The sequence below is a fragment of the Cimex lectularius genome, unplaced genomic scaffold, assembly GCF_000648675.2.
Source record: "Cimex lectularius strain Harlan isolate CLEC.00 unplaced genomic scaffold, Clec_2.1 scaffold169, whole genome shotgun sequence".
NCBI classification, from domain to species: domain Eukaryota; kingdom Metazoa; phylum Arthropoda; class Insecta; order Hemiptera; family Cimicidae; genus Cimex; species Cimex lectularius.
Window position 1 is genome coordinate 1,051,712 of NW_019392751.1, and position 23,379 is coordinate 1,075,090.

Sequence of the window (23,379 nt, forward strand, 5' to 3'; positions counted from 1 at the left end):
GAATGAACTTTTTTATGCCAAAATGAATGGAAGGTCTCTACGGCCGATTAGGCTCGTAATGAGTAGCCATGAACGGGAATCAGCCTTTGAATAGCTTGTGCCCTCCTAAACGAGACTTGATTCATAGCTTAAGGTACACGTACTGGCTTTCAGCCGTTCCTAACCCTTTCTCAGTAACCCTTCCCTTCCAGCCCTCAAGCCGCGCCCCTATACTCGTAAGCATCCTCTACCTCAATCTAAAGGTGTTCTGAATTCTATCCCCAGGTGTGTAGTGGTTGAATGAGAGGAGAAACCGCTCCGAAACTTGTCCACTTAATCATAGGATCGCCCTCTTTCGTGCCAGACCCCTTCGGGCGCCACCGGTGTACGACTGGCTGAGTAAAACAGTTTCAGGTTTCGGAAGGATTCTGGGAGGTAGGTCCTGGGGATGGAGAGGAAAAGAGGAAACAAGTGACTACGGAATCATCCTTTAGTTAGAACTACATATTTAAAAACAAGTATCAATATAGTCTAATTTAGAATGTAGAACTCATAAATTTGAAAGGCGAAATTTCGTATTCCTGTTTATATTTACTACGGTGAAAAGGTCATCTCTAAGTCAGTTTGCCGACGAGCTGAATTGAAGGAATCAAAGCTCTGAGCGAAATTACTAACTACAAATCACAGTGATGAAAGAGAGAGAGTGTGTGAGAGAGAAAGAAAGAGGGTCATTTAGGGAGATCGATGTAAAGAGTACGGTGGATGTATTTAAGAAAATAATTTATTTTATATACTAGTTCATCATAACCATTTTTTAGATGTAAGAAATGTGGGTGCCATTTAATCTGTTTCCTACTCAATTTTACTGTGTACGTAATTTTAAAAAATGACTTAATTAATTCTGTTCCATTGATCCAAGCTAGTGCAGTGTTAATACAGTGCATATTTTCTATTTTTCATTTCGAATAGCAGATGAAATAATTCAAATAGCATAGTGAGCTAATATTTTTGACAACAGTTTAATCAATAGTGATCATCACCCGGTGGTAAAGACCAAGGTAAAAAAGGAATAATGTAGGAGCTGGAAAATGATTAGACCAGACTTGCTGAAAAATGGAAGAAAACAGTCCAATTTATGTTTTTGTGTGTATATATTTTTTCCTTTTGCATTAGGGCCAAGTTATTTTTGAAGTAGTCCAAAATCGTAATTAAACTATTCCGGTTCAAGGCGGTTCCTCGGTCAACAAAATTTACGTTGTCTTGGTTTCAGGTACAGGTCCACATTGGTATTCATCGTGGGCTCAAGTCGTTTGAATTAATGCAGTCTTGCGGATAGGAGGGTTTAAGATCTCAATGGTCGGAGAGCGGGGTATCCCGAGGGAATTCTAACTTGCCTAGGAACTTGCAAGCTCACCTTCCGCCCTCGGCATCACTGATTTTCATCCGATAAACACAATGCTGATAAGAATAGGAAACGCCCGGAAAAAACTCCCAACTCGTACTAATAATAACTCCTAGCGTAAAATAATTGTTTAAGTGATTTTTTTCTTCAATAAATTGGGGTTTGTAGAGGTTGAAAAAAGTTGACTCAGCGTATAAATATTCACCCTCCTTTTTTGGCCCGGTAATGTATTTCTGCTTTTTTATTATTATCTTTTAGAAGAAGGCAAGTCAACGCTGGAAAGTTTCCGGGTACGAAACTTTTAAATATACTTAGAACATTTTTCTCCTTGAGATTTTTCTCCCAAAAAGGAATGTTTTTATAACTTTCCTTTTAGTTTATTAATTATTAACTATTAAAACCGGACAATATTTTTAACGAATATTTTCATCTATACTGTATTTAGAAATATTGTACAGCACTAATTTTTCTTTGACTTGTCATAGGAAATATAATCATACAGTATGATAAATAATTATTGCAACACTCATTAATCGATTAGTCTGTTGTATGTATCGATAGGCGGCGCGACCGTCTGTTCTAGTCTAGTCTTGAACATGGGCTCTCGCAATAAAGTTCTTTTGTTCTCAACTGTGTTTTAATAGCAATAAAAAAGAACAATAAAAATAAAGGAAATAGCAGACGGTTTTTATCACGCCGAAAAATTTTCATAACATTTGTTCTGCATATTTTTTAAATTTATAAATAAATTCACTAATTTCGTGGTCCGCTTGGTCAATTGACCAAGTTACATCTTTCAATTAATTATTCTTTCCATGTAAGGTCTCGGTTGAGATCAAATTAACAAGTAAAATTCAATAACGGCGATAATTAAAAATACTAAAACTAAATTTAAACAGGAAATACCCAAAAACCTAAAAACGAGCCAATGATTAAACCGGCTACCAATATTTTAAATATAAAGAAAATACTTATAATATTGGTTATAAAAATAGAGTTGTGGTTACAGATCAACAAGAATAACAAAATTGTTTGTTGGTAATTTCTCTACCGTTGGTCCTTACATTAAAACTACTGTTTCCTGAAATACTAACTCATATTCCAGTTGCTTAACTTAAAAATAAAACTCAATTTTTTTTCACTCCCATTACAAAATCCGAAATATCTGAATATTTATGCAGTCTCAAAAAAGACAACTCTTACATTGAAAATAACATTTCTAATGATTTTTTACGTATAATTAAGACACATATACTTACCCCGTTAGTGCACACTTTTCTTACATTTCGTCAGTTTAAATTCCATCTTTGATTTTACAATGAAGACACTTCACATTTAATTCAAGTATTAACCGTTTAATACTTGGTGAATCTTATCTTCGGTAGATTGGTCTGTCAGGGTTTCGGCATTTCGCCGCTTCAGTGTGACCTGTGACTTCTGTGATTACGAATATTCCTCTTCTTGGTATGTTCACTTGGAGGAAAAGCAAATCTGCCGAGCCTTAACCCATTTTAAGGTCGCCATCAGGGCAATACAATCTTAAAGATGTCTACAAATTGATCCAATTCAATTTTGAATTTAACAAATTTGAAACAATTTATTAAAAACTGAATTATTTCAATTTGTAGACATCGTTAATTTTTTTTCCCTGATGATGACCTTAAAATATTTCGAATTTGTTTTTCACCCAATTGACCATACTAAGACCCAGATTATTTGTGACTAAAAAAATGGACAATACATCAACACTTTAAAGGTGGTGAGAGGTAGAGTGCGTGTGTCGGTTTTATCTTTGTGTTGTCTGCCATAATCATGTACATACTTTTATTTCTTAAATTTTATATATTCTTATATTTTTATATATACATATTATATTTTATGCAAAATTTAAGAAATAAAAGTACATGATTATGCCACAGAATGCCGAAACGTCATAACGCAAAATAATAATCTTTAACCTACTACCTACCTTCTAAAACTGGTCTAGTAAAAAAAATATATATATATATTATACATATAAATCAGAGTATCTGTTGAGTATTCGTACAGAGATCACAATCACTCAAAATTCCTCCTTCATTCCTCATCAACTTGTAATTTTTCATGAATAATTGAGCGAAAAATTGAATGAATTTCTCTAGGACAAAAACTTATCTGAATCTGAGCTAAACCTTCCCGGCCCTGTTCTGCCTCCTGAGGTTCTAGCTTAGCTGACAATTTCTCAAATATTTTCAGCAATTCTCCCTTTTATCTATTGGCTGAAACCTTTTTCATTTTCATTTCTGTCGATTCTTAGTAAATATACTTGCCGTTGACATATTCATGAAAATAAATCGGCGTGATGTTAGATAGCAGAGTTAAATTTTTATACTGCTCATTCTTAGTTAACACAATTTAACTAAAATAATCATGTGATGTTGTTGATTCTTGAATTGTTAGTCTCTTCCTTCGATCTAACGTATGGAGGTGACTTTGACAAAAAAATATTCATTTTGCTCCTTTTCTCCTTATTGAACTGGATCAAGTGTCCAAAATCCTTTATGCAATGTGATAATCCTCCTTAGGTTAGTTAAATAACTATAAACAGATTTTGTCCTAAAAATACATTTATTAATTATTAATAAAACCTAAAATAATTATACGTTTGGTTGTTTTTGTTCTCATTATGTACTACTTATGGTTTGGATTTGAATTATTACTTTTTTGATGGCGATACAGCAAAGCTCCGAGATTAGCTATTCTGGGAGGACAAATAAAGCCTGCTCCACCTTCTCGGTATTTTCTTCTTTCTCAGACATCAATCCAAGCGACGCGGGGCAAACGAGGAGTTTGATTAAAAACGCAATAACCTCCGCCCTGGCCCTTTCACCCCGCCTCCTCGTCTCTTTTAGCCCCCGGCCTCTACTCTAAGCTTTTCTCTTAATGAACTGTTGATCTTCATAAGGTCGACGCATATCCATCAGCTCGGCCTCCTCTTCCTTTTTCCCTAATCTGTCAAAATACTACACCCTTGGCGTTGAGTTTCTCTTTCTCTCCGTCCGCAAAACCTTGAACGCAATTCCGATCCCTTATTGCTTTATTAAAGTTAACACATAACTTAGTAGAACTAATTAAAACTTTTAATTGGTCGACACAGTGACTCGCGTTAAGAAATACAATAATAAAGTGATGGTACAGATCACTAAGTTAATTTAGTTTTAAAGAACCAGAGATTTCTTTGCTCGTTCGACTGAAGTATTCCCTGCATTTTAAAAGATAAAATAAAATGGGCCGTGAATTATTTATAAACGGCTATATGGGCCTCTTGTAGTCAGAATCCGGTCATTAATATCCATTGTTCCTCAAGTCTCCCAAGGCCCAATCTATTTTTCTCAGGGGAACCAGCTGTGCTTCGTAAACCCTCTTTTACCAGAAGGGCTTGGTTGAGTGAAAAGAAATAAGATAAGCGGATTATTTTGCCTATTGTTGTAAAATTGCTCCGTTTTATTCAACGTTTTCAAACAAGGTGTATTGTGTAAATATACGAAATAAGACCCTAAAGGTTTGAGTAACGTTGTGTGGGTTATCTTTGCTGTATCCGATGGAAAACTAGGTATTTATCAGAAATACCCAGGTTTTAAATAAGGCCGCATTTAGGACTCCCGTCCTAGCAAACTTCCACCGAAAAAATAATACTAATAATGAAAGCTTAGCCTACTAGAATTAAATACAATTGTTTGGAGATGGGGTTTTTTTTTTTTTTTGAGTTGACTTTTTTAAGATTTTGACGAAATCTTAAGTCATTGCAATTTTTTAGTTGATTAGCCAGTTACGTTTTATTTGTGAAAATTGAAAATTTCAACAAATATTACAACAAGGTTAACATGAAATAAACGTTAGATATGAATTAAAAATAAAATTAGACGGTGGAGTAGCTAATTTTTAAAATTCAACAAGCTTTGACTGCACGCAAGAGAAGGCTTATGAGACGGTACTTCGATGGGTCGTTCGTTCCATTGTACTCCCGGTTTGACTAAGAACACAATTTGTGACTCCTTCCAAATTTTTGGGAAATAACTTCTCGTTTTATTTGATTTCATTATTACAATTACCTCTTTAACCTCGTAACACGTAAACGGAGTATCTTCCATATCTCTTTGGTACATATCGTTTTCTTAGTTCTCATTTTGGTCCTCGCAAGTTGGGTCAAATTTGTCCATAATATAATAACGAATCTCTTCCATGATTTCCATATATTCCATCTTCTTTCTTTAATGTAGTGAATTGAACTTGTTTTAGTTTAACCGACGCTGCTTTATATACCTGTCCCCAGGGTGACACCCCTCCTCCAATTGTACAGAAAAACTGCCATGTTTTATTTTCAATTTTTTAATTAACGTCGTGTATTCTTCTTTTAATTTGTCATGTCAAGTCATGATCACATTGTTTCGGATAAAGGGTTATCTAGAGTCCTTTCTGATTATCATAAACATCTAAAACAATTGACATTGAACAGTTAATTTGTGTTCCAAAATAGCATAAATTTGAAACTTTCCCCTTGAAAGTAAAGTAATATTTGAAACATTAGAAATCATCAATAGATGGGTGTCCGTGTAGAAAAAAATCACAACAGATGGAATAAAAATATTATATATTAAGTATTTGGTGTAGTATTTTGATATACTCATTTTATACGAACTCTTCTGCCAGTTCCCCCCCCCCAAAGCTTTCGGTTTAACTCCCACAAACTTCCCACTGGTGGAAGAGCTCGTGAAAACAAATGGGCATTTAATTCTTCCGTTTCTAACTTAAAAATATTGAAAACATAATTATCCTCAATGAACATTACATACAACCATTATATTTCTTAGTCCGATTGACTAAATAACTTCTTTCAATTAATTAATCCAGCCAAAAATTCGAAAGGTTGGTTGAGATGGGGAGTTGGGGTCCGAGGGGATCGAAGTCATGATAGCTCAAGTGGTTACAGCAGCGGCCGAAGGTCGTGGGTTCGAATCCCGCTCGTGACACTAACTTTTTCTTTTCAACAATACCTTACATAGAAAGATTATTTACAACTATAACGTGGTTCGCATCTTCTATTATTATGGTTTTTAATTTTATAAAATTTTGAAATTATTGAACCTAATTGAAATATATCTAATGAGACATACAACGTAAGTACGACGGAAATATTTAAGATTTTTAGTTTTTTATTTTTGTAATCCCCTGCTAGCATACAATCCGTAAGCATTTCTGCATTAAAGAATAAAATTGATAGAGATGTTGATATCGAGTTGATCGCTTTGACTGTCAGTACAAAAGCAATTATTCCCTCAGATGAGTTTTACGGCTTATAGGACAATTGAGTCGTTGCAAGTGAGAACAGGTGCCCTGAATGTATCGAGGAAGAGCAAGCCGAACTTTTCACAACCTCCTTCTTACCCGCTCTAATATCCCTCTTATCCCTCCCTTATCCCTCACTTTCTCACTGTTAATGGCCCATTTCTTCTCTCTCGCTCTTTTCTACCTCCGCACTTCGACCTCCAGTTTCATTTTAACCGACCGTTTGATGCCGAGTTACAAAAGACCTGGTGACGCAGCTACTCCAGCTCGACAAGAAAGGTGAAAATAACTTTTGCCGATAATGCCGATAGAAGTACGTGGTGGCATTATTTATCCGTTGAAATATTTGACCTCTTAAGAAATTAGCACTTTTATTTCGCGGAGAATTTATAGAAAACTTTTGTTTTTGCAAATTGCATTTGCCGAACTGTTTTAACCTAAAGGAATATTATATTTAAAAAAATACAATGTACATATCACATTATTCACCGATGATAAGAATCAAGCACTTCATAAAAACTTAAAAAGCATTAATTTTGTTTAAAAAACAGGATTTTAACTAATGGCTAAGTTAAACATGAGATGGTGGATTGACCTGCTCCTACACTACGTGGAAAAAGGATCTTAGGTGAGGTCACGACGGAACGACAATTCTTGCCGTTTTTGCCAAGCATTCGACGATTAGAACGTCATCATCAAAGCCTGTTTACTATGGGAAAGCATAGGAGTTAGAAACATTGTACAATTTAGAAACAAAATTAAAAACAATTATATTACTTTACTCTAACTCGATGAGTGTCAAACATGTCTTTACGAGAACTGCATTTATAATAAATTATATAAATTTAGTAAAGCTCAGCATTTACATATTAAATAAAAAGATAAAATATAGAGCCATTATATTTAGTGGTCCGATGGACCAAATAACTTCGTTCAATTAATCAATCTTTGTGTAAGGTATTACACAAGTATGTACCACGTACCAATGTATACATTTATGATTTTTCTATATTTTTTTAACTTAAAATTACTCCCTTGCAAATACATTTTTGAGGATGAGAGGATTTGTTTTAACTTTCAAATTTTTCCTTCGGCGCAATGTTCGACCAAGTTTGTGCTATATTTCGTTAAACCGCTTCTCAATTAAATGAGGGAAAATGCCACTTCAACTTCACTTTTGTCGTAATAATAAAATGTTTTGTTTATTTCTTACTCTTTAAAAACCCTAAAGAAAGTTATGAAAGAACGTGAATAATATAAATGGATTCCACGCCAATTGTCAGTAGCTTTAATAATAATTAATATATATTTCTAATTTCGATGATCGTCATCGTTATAGTTTTATGTCATTTTTCCGAAATTTTCCTTTTACAAGAGATTGAACGTTGAATATCTCTATTTTACAAATAAAATTATAAATAGTGAAGTCTTTAGGCTGAACATTTCGTAAAAATGAGCCCATTCTTTTAATTATCAATCCAATTCCTAACCAAATTTGTATAACATGAGATACATAGTTTGTTGTTTAATTACTTATAATTTAATGAAACACAATTTTAAAATTGTAAAGTTGTTTTAAATCGTAGACATTGAGAAGTACTTGCTGTGCCATACTGTGACCATCGTTCAACAAGATATCTTTTAGAAGGCAACCAAAGCACAAAACGATCGCCTTACTAGTTACGGTAATAGCACATATACTTCCTCTATGTTTGTCTTTGTCAAACAAAAATAAAAAAGAACTATAAAACTTTAAAGCCCGCACCCGAGTTCCTGGAAATATGATGTGAACGGTATAAATTAATTAAATAAACATGTACCTGGATGGTATTTAAACCATGGAAACCATCCTAGTTCCTTAAAAGATTGTGATAAACTCCTTAAATGTTTTATGGAGTACGACCGTAGGTTCCTTCCATTAGAAGATAAAATTAAAAGTTAACGTTACTTTCAAATGTACGCATTAAAATGTTGAAGGTTGAAATATTATTGTTTTATAATGTAATTTAGCAATTATTATAAAATTATCGCTATCATAATTAATACATTAACAATGAATCATACCCATATTTCTAATACAAGTACTTGTAATTATTTGTTGTACTTTTGTATAATTAATAATCACAATAATTATCATAATACGTTTTAGTGGCCCTTCGCCTACTAATTAAAGTTGTTTTTCTTCTTTCTTTTCTAGTGCTCGGTGAGTTGAAAACGTTTTCTGGATTTCTTACAACTATGCCTCCTCTCCGCCTCAGTTCGTTCGTATGCCATAACTCGACATAGATAGTTTGTTTTTGTTTTTTCCAATAACGTTTAATTTTAAAAATGACATTAAGAGATTTTTGATAGTTTGCATTTTATTTTAGTTTAATCGGAGTAGATAATACTTTGGAAATGTATGGTACATTTAATTTATTAACAATTTTAATATTGGACTTACCTTAAAGACTTTTTTGATGTAAAGTATTTAATTTTAAGTGTTATTTTGTTTTTAACAATAGATCCTTTTTATGCTTCTCTCCAAAATCTTATGGCCCTATCATTTAATATTTCAAAATTTAGTGTGATTCTCAGATTTATTAGATACGATTGTAGATGAAGCTCTTGGATATACATGCCTTATTAACATTCTTGTCCGTCTATTTCGCTACTTATAAATTATGACCTTGTTAGACTTTCAACATATTTGGACAAACTTTCGTCGACTCGCAATTCTTCTTGCAAGGCTACAGACCTAAATATTAATTTTTTATTTTATCTTTATAGACTTAAAATTTGGCAAATTTGATCATCGAAAGCCAACAAAAAAGTACGGTAGAGGTTTTCGCCTAATTATCATAAGATACTATGGTTCCTCCGATCTGTTTCTTCATCGTAAAATCTACGTTTTCAGTCGAGATGTTGATCAAAATTTTAAATATTTTAGATTCATTTCATTTATCTTTTTTTTTTCTTTTCTTTTTGGAAGAGATTGCTTGTGTTGCTATTAATCAACCTCTAGTTGTGATAAAAACGTGGAAACCTTGTATGTCCATTTTACATTATTACCTGTATACGATTGCAATTTCCTAATATACCCATTCAAATTTAATTGCAACGTCATTGAAATTTTAATGAAATTAGTCATAAATTATTGTTGTTAGGCAATTAATTTAGTATGTTAATTATCAATTCCTGCCTGTTCGTGTGCGCAGCATGCAGTTTGTTTTCATTTTCACAAGTAAATGCTTCTCTGCGTCTCTTGGTTCAGCTTCAACGTTTGCAGCAGAATGGATAATTGCTGACCAAACGAAAAAAAAATCGATTTAGTGGGCAGCATCAAAACATGTTGATAATTGGACGAAATGAAGGAGCCATTTATATTCGTTAAATTCTAGTGAAAACCACAAAGGGGGCGAATATTCAATCTTACATCTGCACATCTTTTTCAACGTTCTGTGTATGGCGACACCTACAAATAACAAATGAATAGGCTTATTTTGATTGGGAACAAAGAAATTGCGAATTATTACTTTTGAACAGTACATGTTTCCCAAATCAAATTGTGCGTTAGAACCTGTACAATGTCTATAAACATGAATAATAATAATATTTATTATTCACTCCCTCCCTAATTGAGTAATTCTCAATTATTCACTCTTTACCTTCTTTCAATTATCAATTATTTAATAATCGGTACTGCACAGTTAACCTGAGTTACCACTATAAATTTGTTGAGCCAATCTAAAGCGGTTCTTCTCTGAGCTCCTGGGAATTTCTGATACATAGGTAATTGGCTTACAATCGTATTTATTTAAACTTTTAGGTACTTAATCGTTTATTTTTAGAATCATTGAAATGCATATAAAATAATATATCAGACTTTAATAAATAAATTTTAAAGAACCTATTCTGATTAAATTTTAAAAATTTGTTTTACAACAATTTCCTAACTTAATTATGAAATTTATATCCAATTCAACTTCTCTGATAGAATTTCCTTGCATTTTATTCTGGTGATCCTTTGTGATTCGCCTTTATTTAATTTAGAGTCTGTAAATCCGAACATATGCAGTATAAACGATAGAGTAAAGCTAACAAAGCCAACTGGACATTATAATCTGGAAAGCTCTGCGCAACCAACAATGGTAGTTTTGCGTTAACAATCCGTTATGCCCATCAACATCAAAACTAATTATAAACGACCTCCATGTATTTAAAATTAATTCCATGGAGGGAACGCTGCGATCTCCAGAAAGGGAGTCGTAATCCGGTCAAAATTAGTACGAATTACAATTGATCAGTACATAAATAATTTAAACGTTTCAGTTTAATTTAAAAATTAAGAAAGTCATAAACCTTGCACCAATACATGGGAGAAGGCTAAATTGCTGTAATCTTTATATTTTCAATTGTAAACGTATTTAAAAAATTTGAAAATGTAAAACAAGCGGTTTGACTGGCGTATCCTTATGACGGGCATTTACCCCGTTCTCCCCTATATATTTATATGTCCGTCTTCGTTTTTACTTTTTCTCCTCCATGTCCGTCTTCCTTTTCTACTTTTTTTCCTCCGTGTCCGTCTTTCTTTTCTACTTTTTCTCCTCCCTAGGTCATTTACGTTGGCATCTCCTCAGTTTAAATTTTTAAACTCAGTCATATATTCTTTTTTTAAGGAAATGGTGGGATTTCGTTGAATATATTAATAGAAATTAAATTAAATTCAAGAAAAATATTTGATGTACAGGCAAAACAAAATGGCGGAATTTCATTTGAATACATACAAAATAAATTAAATACAAAAAAATTACCAGATGTACATGCAAAATAAAATGGCGGATTTTCATTTGAATATATAAAAATAAATTAAATTAAAATCTAGAAAATACTTGATGTACAGAAACTTATCAGTACGTTATTTTTAGCAGATTTAGTAAATAACATAATAAAATAAATAATGAACAAAATATACCTTTGTTTTAAATTAATTAATACAGAATTCACTAATTTCGTGGTCCGCTTGACCAATTAATATATTGCAATTAATTAAGGTTTTTAGTTGAGATAAAAAAGTCAATGGCACGAGCGGGTATCGAACCCACGATTTTCGGCTTGATACGCCGCTGCTCTTCTATCAGTTGAGCTATCGTGACCTCGATCCACTCGGACACCAACTTTCCATCTCAACCGCTCCTTTTGAATTTTCCCTCCTTTTTGCCATTTTTCAAATGTCGTGTAATCGCGTTGGATTCTCGACGACTAATGACTAAACTAAAAACCTTAATTAATTGTAATATATTAATTGGTCAAGCGGACCACAAAATTAGTGAATTTAATGATTAAAAATGAAGTATACTTCACTCAAGCTCTCCGTGGCCAATTCATTTGTCGTCGAGAATCCAACCCGATTACACGACATTTGAAAAATGGCAAAAAGGAGGGAAAATTCAAAAGCTGCGGTTGAGATGGGAAGTTGGTGTCCGAGTGGATCGAGGTCACGATAGCTCAAGTGGTAGAGCAGCGGCCTATCAAGCCGAAGAAGATCGTTGGTTCGAATCCCGCTCGTGCCATTGACTTTTTTATCTCAACTAAAAACCTTAATTACTTTTAATACAGATTTATTACAATTTAAAATTTATCTTTTCACGAAAACCTTATCAATACGTTATTTCTAGTAGATTTAGTAAAACAGTAAATTAAAATGAATAGTAAATAAACTATACATTTATTAAACAACTTAACTTTCTAAATTACTTTATTTTACGTCTTGGGTTTTTTACTTTTAGTTTTTATATATCTAGTATAGACGCGTTTTTTTGTGCTCTACTTTCATTGACTTATGACTCGACCTAAAATTGGGGGCTAGTCGATTTTGTTGGTTTTTGACTTTCCTTTTGAGTCAGTGAGTGTATGCGCGTTATTATTTTTGTGCGGAATCTGGAGGGCGAAGCATTGCAGCGGATCTTGCCGCCTACTGCTACTCAACACGGTTAGAGTTCGCAATCAGGTAAGGTTTCAATTCGTTAATCTGGCAACCCGTATACCCTCAATATGGACCTAAGTGAACCAGAACTATCCTCTAGTGAAGAGGTACGTTCTAATACAACTTCTCAGTTTTATTCTTTAAAAAATAGAAGACCTCCACCATCTGGCAATTCTCTCAAAAATAAAAAGAAGAAGAAAGGCAGACCGACTAAAAATAATTTGATAGATGAAAATAGAGACCAAATAGAAGAAAATTCTAAACCAAATGAGATCCTCACAATTGGGCAGCCGTCAAAGAGTAGCGATATGCCACCATGTTTTATTACAGCAAACCCATTTGCTCCATTAGCGGAGTTGAACGAAGAAAATAAAACAGCTGAGATTAAGCAACCTCCCAAACCCGTTAATCCACCACCTATATTTCTTAAAAACATAGTGAACTACTCTGACTTTTGCAAGGCAGTGAACAACCTTGTTGGTAAAAATGGTTTTACCTGTAAAGCCAGAGTTCAGGATACAATAGTGTACGCCCACTCAGTCGATGCGTATCGAACAATTATTCGATATTTAAAAACACAAAAAGCTGAATATCATACCTATCAGCTTCAAGAAGATAAGGCTTTTAGGGTCGTTATGCGTCACCTTCATTATTCTACGCCCCCAGAATTAATTAAGGAAGAACTAGAGAACATTGGCTACAATGTTAGGAGTGTGACCAATGTAAAAAGCCCCACTACAAAAACTAGTCTTCCCCTGTTCATTATTGACCTGGAACAGAACCCCATAAATGAATAAATCTTTACATTCAGCAATCTCCTTTATACAAAAATTAAGGTAGAAGGAACCCTACAAAAAACGACAAGTATCTCAATGTAGAAGGTGTCAAGATTATGGTCGTACGAAATCTTTTTGCAACCACTTCCCGCGTTGCGTGAAGTGCGCTGGTTCTCACTTGACATCAAATTGTACTAGATCACGAGAGGAACCCGCAACATGTGTTCATTGTTAAAAGGACCACCCTGCAATCTATCGTGGCTGTTCTTCTTACAAGGAGCTACAACTCTTGAATAGAGGACCAACCTTTGCAAGAAGAGAGACAGGCAATGATACTCAAACAGTGGTTTCTCCGCATCGAGTCCAACGCCAGTTTTCAAGCTATGCTGAGGCGACAAAGCAATCGTTAAAACCTCCCCAGGCTAAGCTCATTCCACCTCAACCTCATAACACCTCCATTCCACCTCAACCTCATAACACCTCCATTCCACCTCAACCTCATAACACCTACATTCCACCTCCACCACATAACACTTTCATTCCATCTCCTTCTCCCTTCAGCGATGTAACTTCACTTCTTTCTAATTTCCTTAGCGATTTTAAGTCACTTATCACACCTCTTCTAACACTCCTCACAAGTGTAGTGAATCAGATCCTAACGAAACTTTCCGGCTAATCATGTCTTCACAATCATTACTCATTCTTCTTTGGAATGCCAATGGTTTGAGCTCCCACAAAGACGAACTAGACATAGTGCTACATGACAAACGAATAGACATAGCACTAATTACTGAGACACATTTAACAACTAACTCTTTTCTTACTATCAAAGACTACATTACTTACAAGACAGATCACCCCTTCCGATAGGGCGCAAGGCGGCACTGCAATACTCATCCGTCGCACTTTATCACACTTTGTAAACACATCATACACATCATACACTAATGTCCACTTCCATCACCTTAAATACCTCCTCCTTCCAATTGAATATTGCAGTTGTGTATTGTCCTCCTAACCAAGATTTGTCACAACACGAATTCCTATCTTTTCTCCGATCACTTGTACCTCATTTCATTGCTGGGGGTGACTTCAACGCTAAGCACCCACAGTGGAAATTTAATTTTTTCCGCTGCCGTGAGGTTAAATTTTGGCTGAGTGTGTGGTCGTCTATTTAAGTTTTTCAATGTTTCGAAGGCAATATTTTCCTGTCATATTGCTAACCGTCTGTAAAGTGGGTTGTGTTGAATAGCAGTTGTTTGTTTCAATATTCTGAACAAGATTCCGCGTTAATTTCATTAATTTGTAATAGACTGTCTAAAAATGTAAAATTGACATGGGACAGTCTGGGCCAACTTATGGATTTTTTCTTATCTCCGATTAGACGTAGCGTTGTAATTTAACAATTATTCATTAGCAATTTACAATGGGTAGATGTGATTTTAGTTTCATCTTTAGTTATAGATGGATTGGAGGGTAGAGGTGTGAAATCTAGACGCATTAAGTCCTGTAATTGAGTTGGTTCAGTGGTCATTATGGAAGGTAGTGCTAATGATTGAACGAGGGTTGTAATGCTTTTTATACGATTTTTTAATTGGTCTATCTGTTTTGAAGTACTTATTATCGTTGCTTGTGATATAATTGAGGAAAACATTTTAATTCAGATTTGTTATCTCTTTTGATAAATTATAGCCCCTTTGAGTTAAGAAAATACCTTCATAATTTAAGCATCCCGACTTTCTGAATGGAATTTATGAACAACACACCGTGGGCCTTTACTACCATTTTTCTTTTGATCTACGAGTGCATAAACTTCAGGTGGGCTTTTCCGTTTAAGCTTTTCTCGTTTCGTCAAGAAAAATAGCTATTTCAATTATTTTTGCTCAGCATTTGAATAAAAAGTCAGTCCACTTTGCAGTTCAGAACAATATTCAAGAATAAGACTTATTTATTTTTAATTATTTGAAAATAAAATTATCGGTGTGAAAATGTCTAACCGAATCAAACAGTCTAAGCGGATAGATTAAATCAAAACCATTTTGTAGAATAGAAATTATTAAGTGCTGAGAAGAAATTAATTTATTTTTCTGAGTTCTTACCTAAAGTTGTACTCTACCCCTCGTTTCAAGTGGATATAGTGCGACTACAGTCTTAATTTTTTTCATTATTTCAAAGTCAATTTTTCTGGATTGGACTTGTTAATATTTACGTGGAAATTGCAAAACCTTCGAAGCATTGGAACATTCCATCCAGACTACATTTATCACTTTACACATCCACATATTTATATTTATCTGTATTTATTTGTTTACACACGTTATTAACAGGGGTGCATACTTTACCATGTTGAGTAGTAGTTATTTAACAATTGTTTTATTGTTTCACCTACTCGCACAATTGCTGGATGCCAAAGGCAAAGCAAAAAAAAAATTCTTTTGTTTCATTGATCTTGATTGTTCCTTTTTCACCGTACAAAATCATGACGGTACTCAGTAGAATATAAACAATACAGCCAGAATGACATATCTGTCCAAACTGCACCCATTGACAGAATTCAATGAACTGTTAGTATAATGCTGTGACTTTGACTATGTCAAGTTTGACTATGACACTACGTTACAAAATGATTTCAACCTTTGGTGGGGTTATATCACGAAAATATATTGCCTAATATTTATAAAATACTTGGCTTATCATTTATTAAACACCAATAACTATTGAATGGTGCAATGAGTATATTAGGTAAATAACAAACAGGTATGTTCAACCAAAGTTTATATGGTGGGATAGTTACAGCGTTGTACTTTATAAACAACTCTCGTTTTTTAGTCTTGTGTGGTGGTGTCTTTAAATTTTGATTGGAACTTCTTTAGTGACTTATTGTTTCTGATATGCTACAGTTTTCCAGTCTGAAATCATACCGATTGAACAATGCGCCAGAGAAATAAAAAGGCTTGGAATACATTCCCGGAAAATAGCCATTTTCTCTGACAGCCAGGCAGAACTCAGGCCCTACCCTCATGCTGCGAGGCGAAGGCTAAAAGTGTTTGGTACATGGAGGCCCTGACGGAAGTCAGCGACTCTAACGATCTGACCCTGGCATGGTTTCCTGTACATTCGTGGCATTGATGCAACGAAAAGGTTGGCCAAAAAGGAAGCCAGCATGTATTCTCTTAGCCCAGAACCCTACTCCAGCCGAGTAGCCTGCCACAAAAGAGGATACAGCTTAAAATAGATCCTTAATGAGTCCAAAACCTGGTGGAACAATACCATAGAAAGACCATCCGCAAAACTTACAAAAGAATTACTGGAAGGCAACCGCACCCTAGCCAGGATTTCGGTTGGACTCCTGACAGGGCACCGCCATTTAAGAAACCCTATGCACCAATAGGAGTACAATCAGAAGCAACACTGTGTAGATACTGCCAGGAAGAGGAGGAGACAGCAGAACACATTTTATGTTTTTGTGAGGGTATAAGTAGATTGCAACTAGGACACGAAAAACCACAAGCAAGATCCTACACTAAAGAGCCGCGTGGAGGCTAATGACCTGAAGCTGGCCAGTGGGTTATAAAAAAACAGGGGAGCACAATAGATCAATTCAGGTCGAGGTGCAGTAGGCCTTGTAGCCGCCTCTTTTATCCCTTTGTTTCTGAATGCAGTTTTTTCTTGGGCATTTTTAATAATTAGTATTTTATTCATTCTGAAGTCCCCTGTATGTATGGAAGAATACATATATATTTTTTATTCCAAATTTTCTTTATTATTATTTATTAAGTGTCCTTAGTGGTTTGTTATTTATAATCTTGTAAATTAATTTCTTTGAAGAGAAGTTTATGCCAAGTAGTGATGTACTGTTTTCTGTCGTTATTAGTAACACCTACTGAGTTTAAGTTGAACACCCTTTTATCAAGTTTACCGCAACATTGATTTTCTGAGAGTGGGGATGACAAGATTTGAAATTAAAAGTCAGTTTGATACTAATTTTTTACAGAGCCACTTTTCTGTACAATTTTTACATCTAGAAAAGCTATTGCCTGTTCAATTTCTAACTCCCAGGTAAACTGTAGCCTTTGGTGATAGCGATTTAGTGCTCTAACCGTTCCATTAATCATATCTTCTGGAGAGCTATTAAATCATAGTCCACTATAAGAACATGTAGGAAATAGTGAATCCAGTTTTTAGATTGACTCATTCAAAAGTTCCTCCATTGTCTGTAAGTACTGGGCTAAGCGGGTTCCCCATCGCCAGTCCAAAAATTTGTTGATAGCAATCACCTTTATAGATCTGGTAGCTTGATGAGCAGCAAAATGACACCAGTTCGAAGAATATGTCCTTCGGTATGGATATATGTGATGCTAATCCCATTTTCTTTCTAAAACAGTCATGATCAATTGTATTTGTACATTAATAAAAAGTGAGACGTAGTCTACAGAAACCAATTTGTAGTTTTTTTATTTTTTATTATTTTTTAAAGGAATTTTTAAGTAAACAATTTTCGTTTTTAGTTCATAATAGTTAGAAATACTAAATTTATTTCGCCTAACTTAGACTGTTTGAAATGTTGTCCAAAAATTTGGATAGGTTATATATAGGAGAACCAATCACACTGACAATCGGTCTACTTGGGACACTATCTTTGTGGATTTTTAGTAAGCCATATAGTTTTCGAAGTAGACCGTTATGAGTTTTCAGGTTATATCCTTGGCCTGGAATTATGTATTTATCTATGATATTTGTATCTATTTAGTATCATTTAACTTAAAATTTACGATTTTGGTGGATAATGTATAAGTATTGTCGAGTATGAGTAGTTACAGTTTTCTTTTAATTTGTGCAAGCCGACAAATCAAGCAATTTTAGTCATTTGAACAAAAATATCTTCAAAGATAAAATTCGAGGGACGCTATATTAACTGGTTTCTTTAGAAATGCTTTTGCAAGTAACTTTCATTTCCTCCTTTTATGTTTCGTCTTTGTTGCCTATAAAAGTGGAACGACTGAGAAACCCAAACAATTCCCATAGTTTTGATTTTTTTAACGTATTCCTGGATTTTCAAATAGAAGGTTGGCGAAATAAAATAGACGCGTAGGGTTGGTTTCTACAAGAAGCTCTTTCCGATTATTACCTTTTCCGACCTGGTCGTTATTTTTCAGTGTCGTACGATTTCTCATCATCTTTCAAGTATTTCACGTGCTTTGCATTCATTGGTTATGGTATGATGAATGATGGTAGGGCGTCGTGAGTAGAGTAGGGGTTAATTTTTACAAAAATGTCTCATAAAACGAATCCCCTAGCCGGATGTTTTCGTCTTAAAACAACTTTTGTAAAGATTAAAAGTGGAGACTTTCGAATAAGTAGGCTTATTGTAGACATTTATGCCGTTTCAAAAGGGTTGAGAAAATTGAGTCCATAATGAAGAATTCCTCGGCAATCAGAGGAAAGTAATTCACGATAAAAGACGAATTTGCTTAATTATACGACATTTTCATTGGATATGCCCGTCACAAATAGACGAGGGTGTTTCCAGGGTAAAGGCCTACCCTTGGTAATCATGTTTTAATATCACCCAGCTCACCCCTGGTCCGTAGAGTTAATTAGCATTATCCGAGAGCCCTGCAGGGAGCCATTAGCTCTGTGACACAGCCCTCCCTAAGCCTCAGTCCCTGTCTTCTGAACGGGAAAATCATCCAGGGCTATGTTGCAAAACGATCGCTTTATACTCAATTTGCAGACAGATCGACAATGTAACCCAAAGAGAAATTAATTTTAATTAAACTACAGCTTCAGCCCCATTTTTTTATTTAACGTACCGCTTTTGACAAAGTAGAATCCGGCACCCCTGACATTCTGGATCCCTCTCGGAGGGGAGTAATAAAAAAGTGTTTTTCTCAATTTAATTTTGTTTTCCAGCTATTTTAGCTGCTCGGATAACTTGTGCGCAAGAGTAAAATTATTATCCTAGGCTTCTAATGTACTTGCGTCTCATTCAAATTAATTTTCGCAAAATGCTTATTACTTTCTAACACTAATTTCAGCATCAGTATTGTTTTTCTTTAAATGCTATGCATGGTCCAGGAGATCATTATTGTATAAAATCAGTTTCATTGAACTTATTTAATAAAATCATTTACATCATACATTTAGTGCCAGTGATGTTTTCACATTCCCTATTTTTTTAAATAAATTTACTAAAACTTCCTTGCACCTTTCTATCTGCAAATAAATAATTGTAAAACAAAGGAGTTTTCGACATTAGAGTAAACGAACGGATAACCAAGAACTAGAAAAAAAGTAATTTCCGGCGTTCTGAAGAAAAACTCCATAAACGAAAAATCAGGACTTTTTTGCCTATTCGTATCTCTTTAGTCTATAAACTGGTCATTTTTGGAACAAACTAATCACAATGGTAGGTTCTAACCGTGAAATATCCTGAGGTCACACCCCTTCTTCTATTGAATGTTCGTGCACATAGTTTTTTACGTTCAAAACTTTTCTCAGTGAAATTAAAGTACTACGTTGGTTAAGGGGTTGAGCTCCAGAGGCTATCAACATCTAGGTCATTTCAGCAACAACCCAATTAGTTCCTAAATCCAAATACATTAACACTCTCAATCACTCTTAAATATATTCGTTCTTATTTACAAACCATTCAATCAGGTGGAGTACACAATATTCTGCCATTTATTCTCTCATACTAGAGCATAATAGATCTACTTAGTATACATTCACTCTCAACACACGGTAGGACACAAAACTATCAGTACTACATACACTAAAACAACCTCCTCCAAGAATAGGAATAGGGGACCCAAATACTCGCCACCGTGCGCAACCACTAATTTCATGATGAGGTGTCATTTACGCGCTCTCTGTATGGAGCCAAGGAATTGCACCGTTCAATTAGATGAGACTCATCGAACAAACTTTCGCAAGCTATGGCCCAAAAGCAATGTGTCAACCTCATAAGGCCAGTCCTTAATTTCCCGCCACTCCATCGCCTCTCTCATCCTGTTCCGTCGGTCCTGGCTTCTCTTACCTTTCTCCACCCGCAAACTCCTTGTATCTTCCCTTATACTTCCTTTCTTCGATTATAGCTGTTTGGCACACGGTGGTGTCTCGGAAAGGGAGAACGCGCGTTTGAAGCGTATTTTGAATTGTTGCGTAAGATTTGTGTACGGTACCCCATGGGGATCCCGGGTGTCGGGGTTGTATTCCCAACTTTCCTGGCTATTGCCCTCCTACCGTGCACAGTATTTCCTAGGTTGCTTTCTTTTCCAGTCCCTCCACACTCGTCGTCCTCCTCCTTACATCATCCAATCCCTCCAATTCAACTCCTCACATCACACTCGTAAGACCCGCTCATCCCCAATCGACCTTGTCCTTCCGCAACATACAACCCATACCTTCGAAAGATCCTTTCTGATCCGAGCCCCTAAACTCTGGAACTCCCTTCCCCTTTCTATTCGTCACGCTGCCTCCTTTTCCTCCTTTAAATCCCATCTCTATAATCACCTCCTCTCCCTACAAGCAGAGACCTCACGATAACATTTATTATTTTTGTTTAATATTCTCTTCTGGCCTGCCTTACTGGCATACATTGTGCAAAGATTTCTACCTTTTTTTTCTTTTTTTTTTTTAATTTGTAACTTCATAGAAGGTACTTCCTTTATTTTATCTCATCATATTTTATCATTTATCTTTAATTATTCTTAGGGGACACCAGTCCCAGAATAAAGTTATTTTTCTTCTTCTTAATCAGGATAACTCTTCTTCCAAGAGTCAGGTCCTCCGAGAGCCACCGATCGACAGTGCTCTTTTGATACGCGAGGGCTTCCCTGCTGATCCTGCCCACCGACGTACTTATGCAATGTTATATCATGTATTGTGTTTATTATTGTTGTGTAAGTTGGCGTATTTTTAGCAGGAAAAAACGCTTTACACATTTATTCATTTATCTAATGTCGGTTGGATGGATTCTCGATCGGTGCGGCGGTGAAGTTGATGACTCTCGATTCTCTGAATTGAATTCATTCCGGCTCCATTAAAAGGCTTTAGCTTTTATGAGGCGATTATGCTAGGGATACGATTTAGGCTATTTATTGCAGGAATGAGGTTTAAAGGGTCAAAGAAATAAACTGGTGGCATTGGACAATATTAGGAATTGTTTTGCCTAAGGGGTTGAGTACAGTTTTTTGCTCGGTAGCCATCCCCCCGGCGTCTATCCGGTTGATTGTTTTTCGAAAACCTACTAATCGCTTTCAACTAAATGGATTCCGCTTTTTTATCCATCCCGGTTTTTTTTTTAAATAGATCAGATTTAAATAGATTTTTTTAATAGATTTTAAATAGATAAAATGCTTATTAACGAATTTGTCGTTCATTCCGCATTGTTGTTAATTTCAGCCATTTAAATCCATAAGTTAGAAACTTTTCGTTTATTTGTAGCAATCGGTCAATTTATTCCATTGGGCCGGGTTCAATGGGCCGTCTCGACGCGAAAGCTAGACACTTAAGTTCATTACCAGGCGATTGCCCAAGATAAATTCAGCTATAAAACACGTGAAGAAGGAGATGGGAATGGAGAAGTAAGTAAAGTAAGACAAATTAAGAGATTTATCCAACTTTACACTCGAGGGGGTGAGCTACTCTCCGGGGGAAACCGGCGCTAAATATTTGTCGGAGGCATTACTCGGACAATAAAAGTGATTTAGTCCTTTGTTCTGGCCGTTTAGGTTGCCTAGGCCCATTATTAAAATGTAACTTACTTTTATAAAACGAGGGGCTGAAAGCTACCGTGTCTCTCTTCACACATTTTTTTAAATATTTATTTATCGATTTCACTTCTCACAAGAGGGAAGAAAGGGAAAGGAAATTTATTAAAACTCTTTTACATCATGAAATGAATTTACATTTTTGGATTTTTTTTACCCTTTGCGAAGAAGCAAACGAACTGTAAATTGCTTCAAATTAAATTACATTTTTTTATCTTCTGTACTTCCAGACCATCATAATAATTCCTGTCCGACCAACATTGGTTTTTAATTTCAAAACTGTGGAATAGAAACAAACAAATTATTTTAGAGAGAAGAAAGATTGATAAAGTGAGTAAGGCAAACAGCTAGAGAAACAGACAAATTGAAACATAGACAGTAATAAAAAGAGAATCAACAAAAATTATTGTAATACTTTAGCAGATCGGAAATTTTAGCATCTTAAAACTAATCTTGTTGATAAATAAAAGCTATTAAAAGATAAAAATTATCTTTCTTCTGCAATAAATTCAGTTTGAGAAATGGCAGAAATGAGGAGGATTTTTTTAATGTCTTTCATGATTTTTTAAAAATCGATATGCTAAATGCTCAGTTTTTACTGGTTATTTAATAAGTTTTTTTTTTTTTTTCAGTTCGAACACCCCAACCACCTGAAAGACCATGGATCTTGCTGGCAAGGCCATCAACAACAAAGCCATCATGTGAGTATTTTTTCAGATTTTTATTTTACAACACTTGATTGTTTTCAGGATATATTTTGACAACTTGTCTATGAAGAAGTTAATAATAATTTTAAAATAGTAGCCTTATTAATCTGTAAAATTAAATTGTGCTGCCAGCAAAATAAAAAAGCCAATATAACATAGTCATAAACTCACTAATTTCGTTTTCCGTTTGACCAATTAGTCATAAACATTTAGTTGAAGGACATAAAGTGCACCTGTCTTCCGCACTTCAAATTTGTTTGTTTTTTGTTTTTTCTTTGTTATTTAGTTATGCAGGGTGTCCTTTTTAGATGGCCTGGCTGAATTTCTCTTGAACCAATGATGCTATCAAAAAACAAAAATTACATGTTTAATATTTTTTAGTCTAGTTTCAAATGTTTACCTCTTTTTAGAGAGAAATTATACAGGGTACAACTTGACTGCATGACAAGCA

At 34.8% G+C, this 23,379-nt stretch overlaps 1 protein-coding gene across 5 annotated transcripts in view; it reads left to right on the top strand.

Moving 5' to 3' along the window:
- LOC106672008 (CCR4-NOT transcription complex subunit 6) overlaps positions 1 to 23,379 on the top strand; it is a 609,984-nt gene that overhangs the window by 566,746 nt on the left and 19,859 nt on the right. For 4 of the 5 annotated variants that reach the window (XM_024227261.1, XM_024227262.1, XM_014403053.2 and 1 more), the window contains exons 5-6: positions 8,904 to 8,909; positions 22,854 to 22,922. In XM_024227261.1, coding sequence (XP_024083029.1) covers positions 8,904 to 8,909; positions 22,854 to 22,922 — 75 coding nt within the window. The remainder of the gene's footprint in view (positions 1 to 8,903; positions 8,910 to 22,853; positions 22,923 to 23,379) is intronic. The other variant, XM_014403052.2, reaches the window with a different exon arrangement.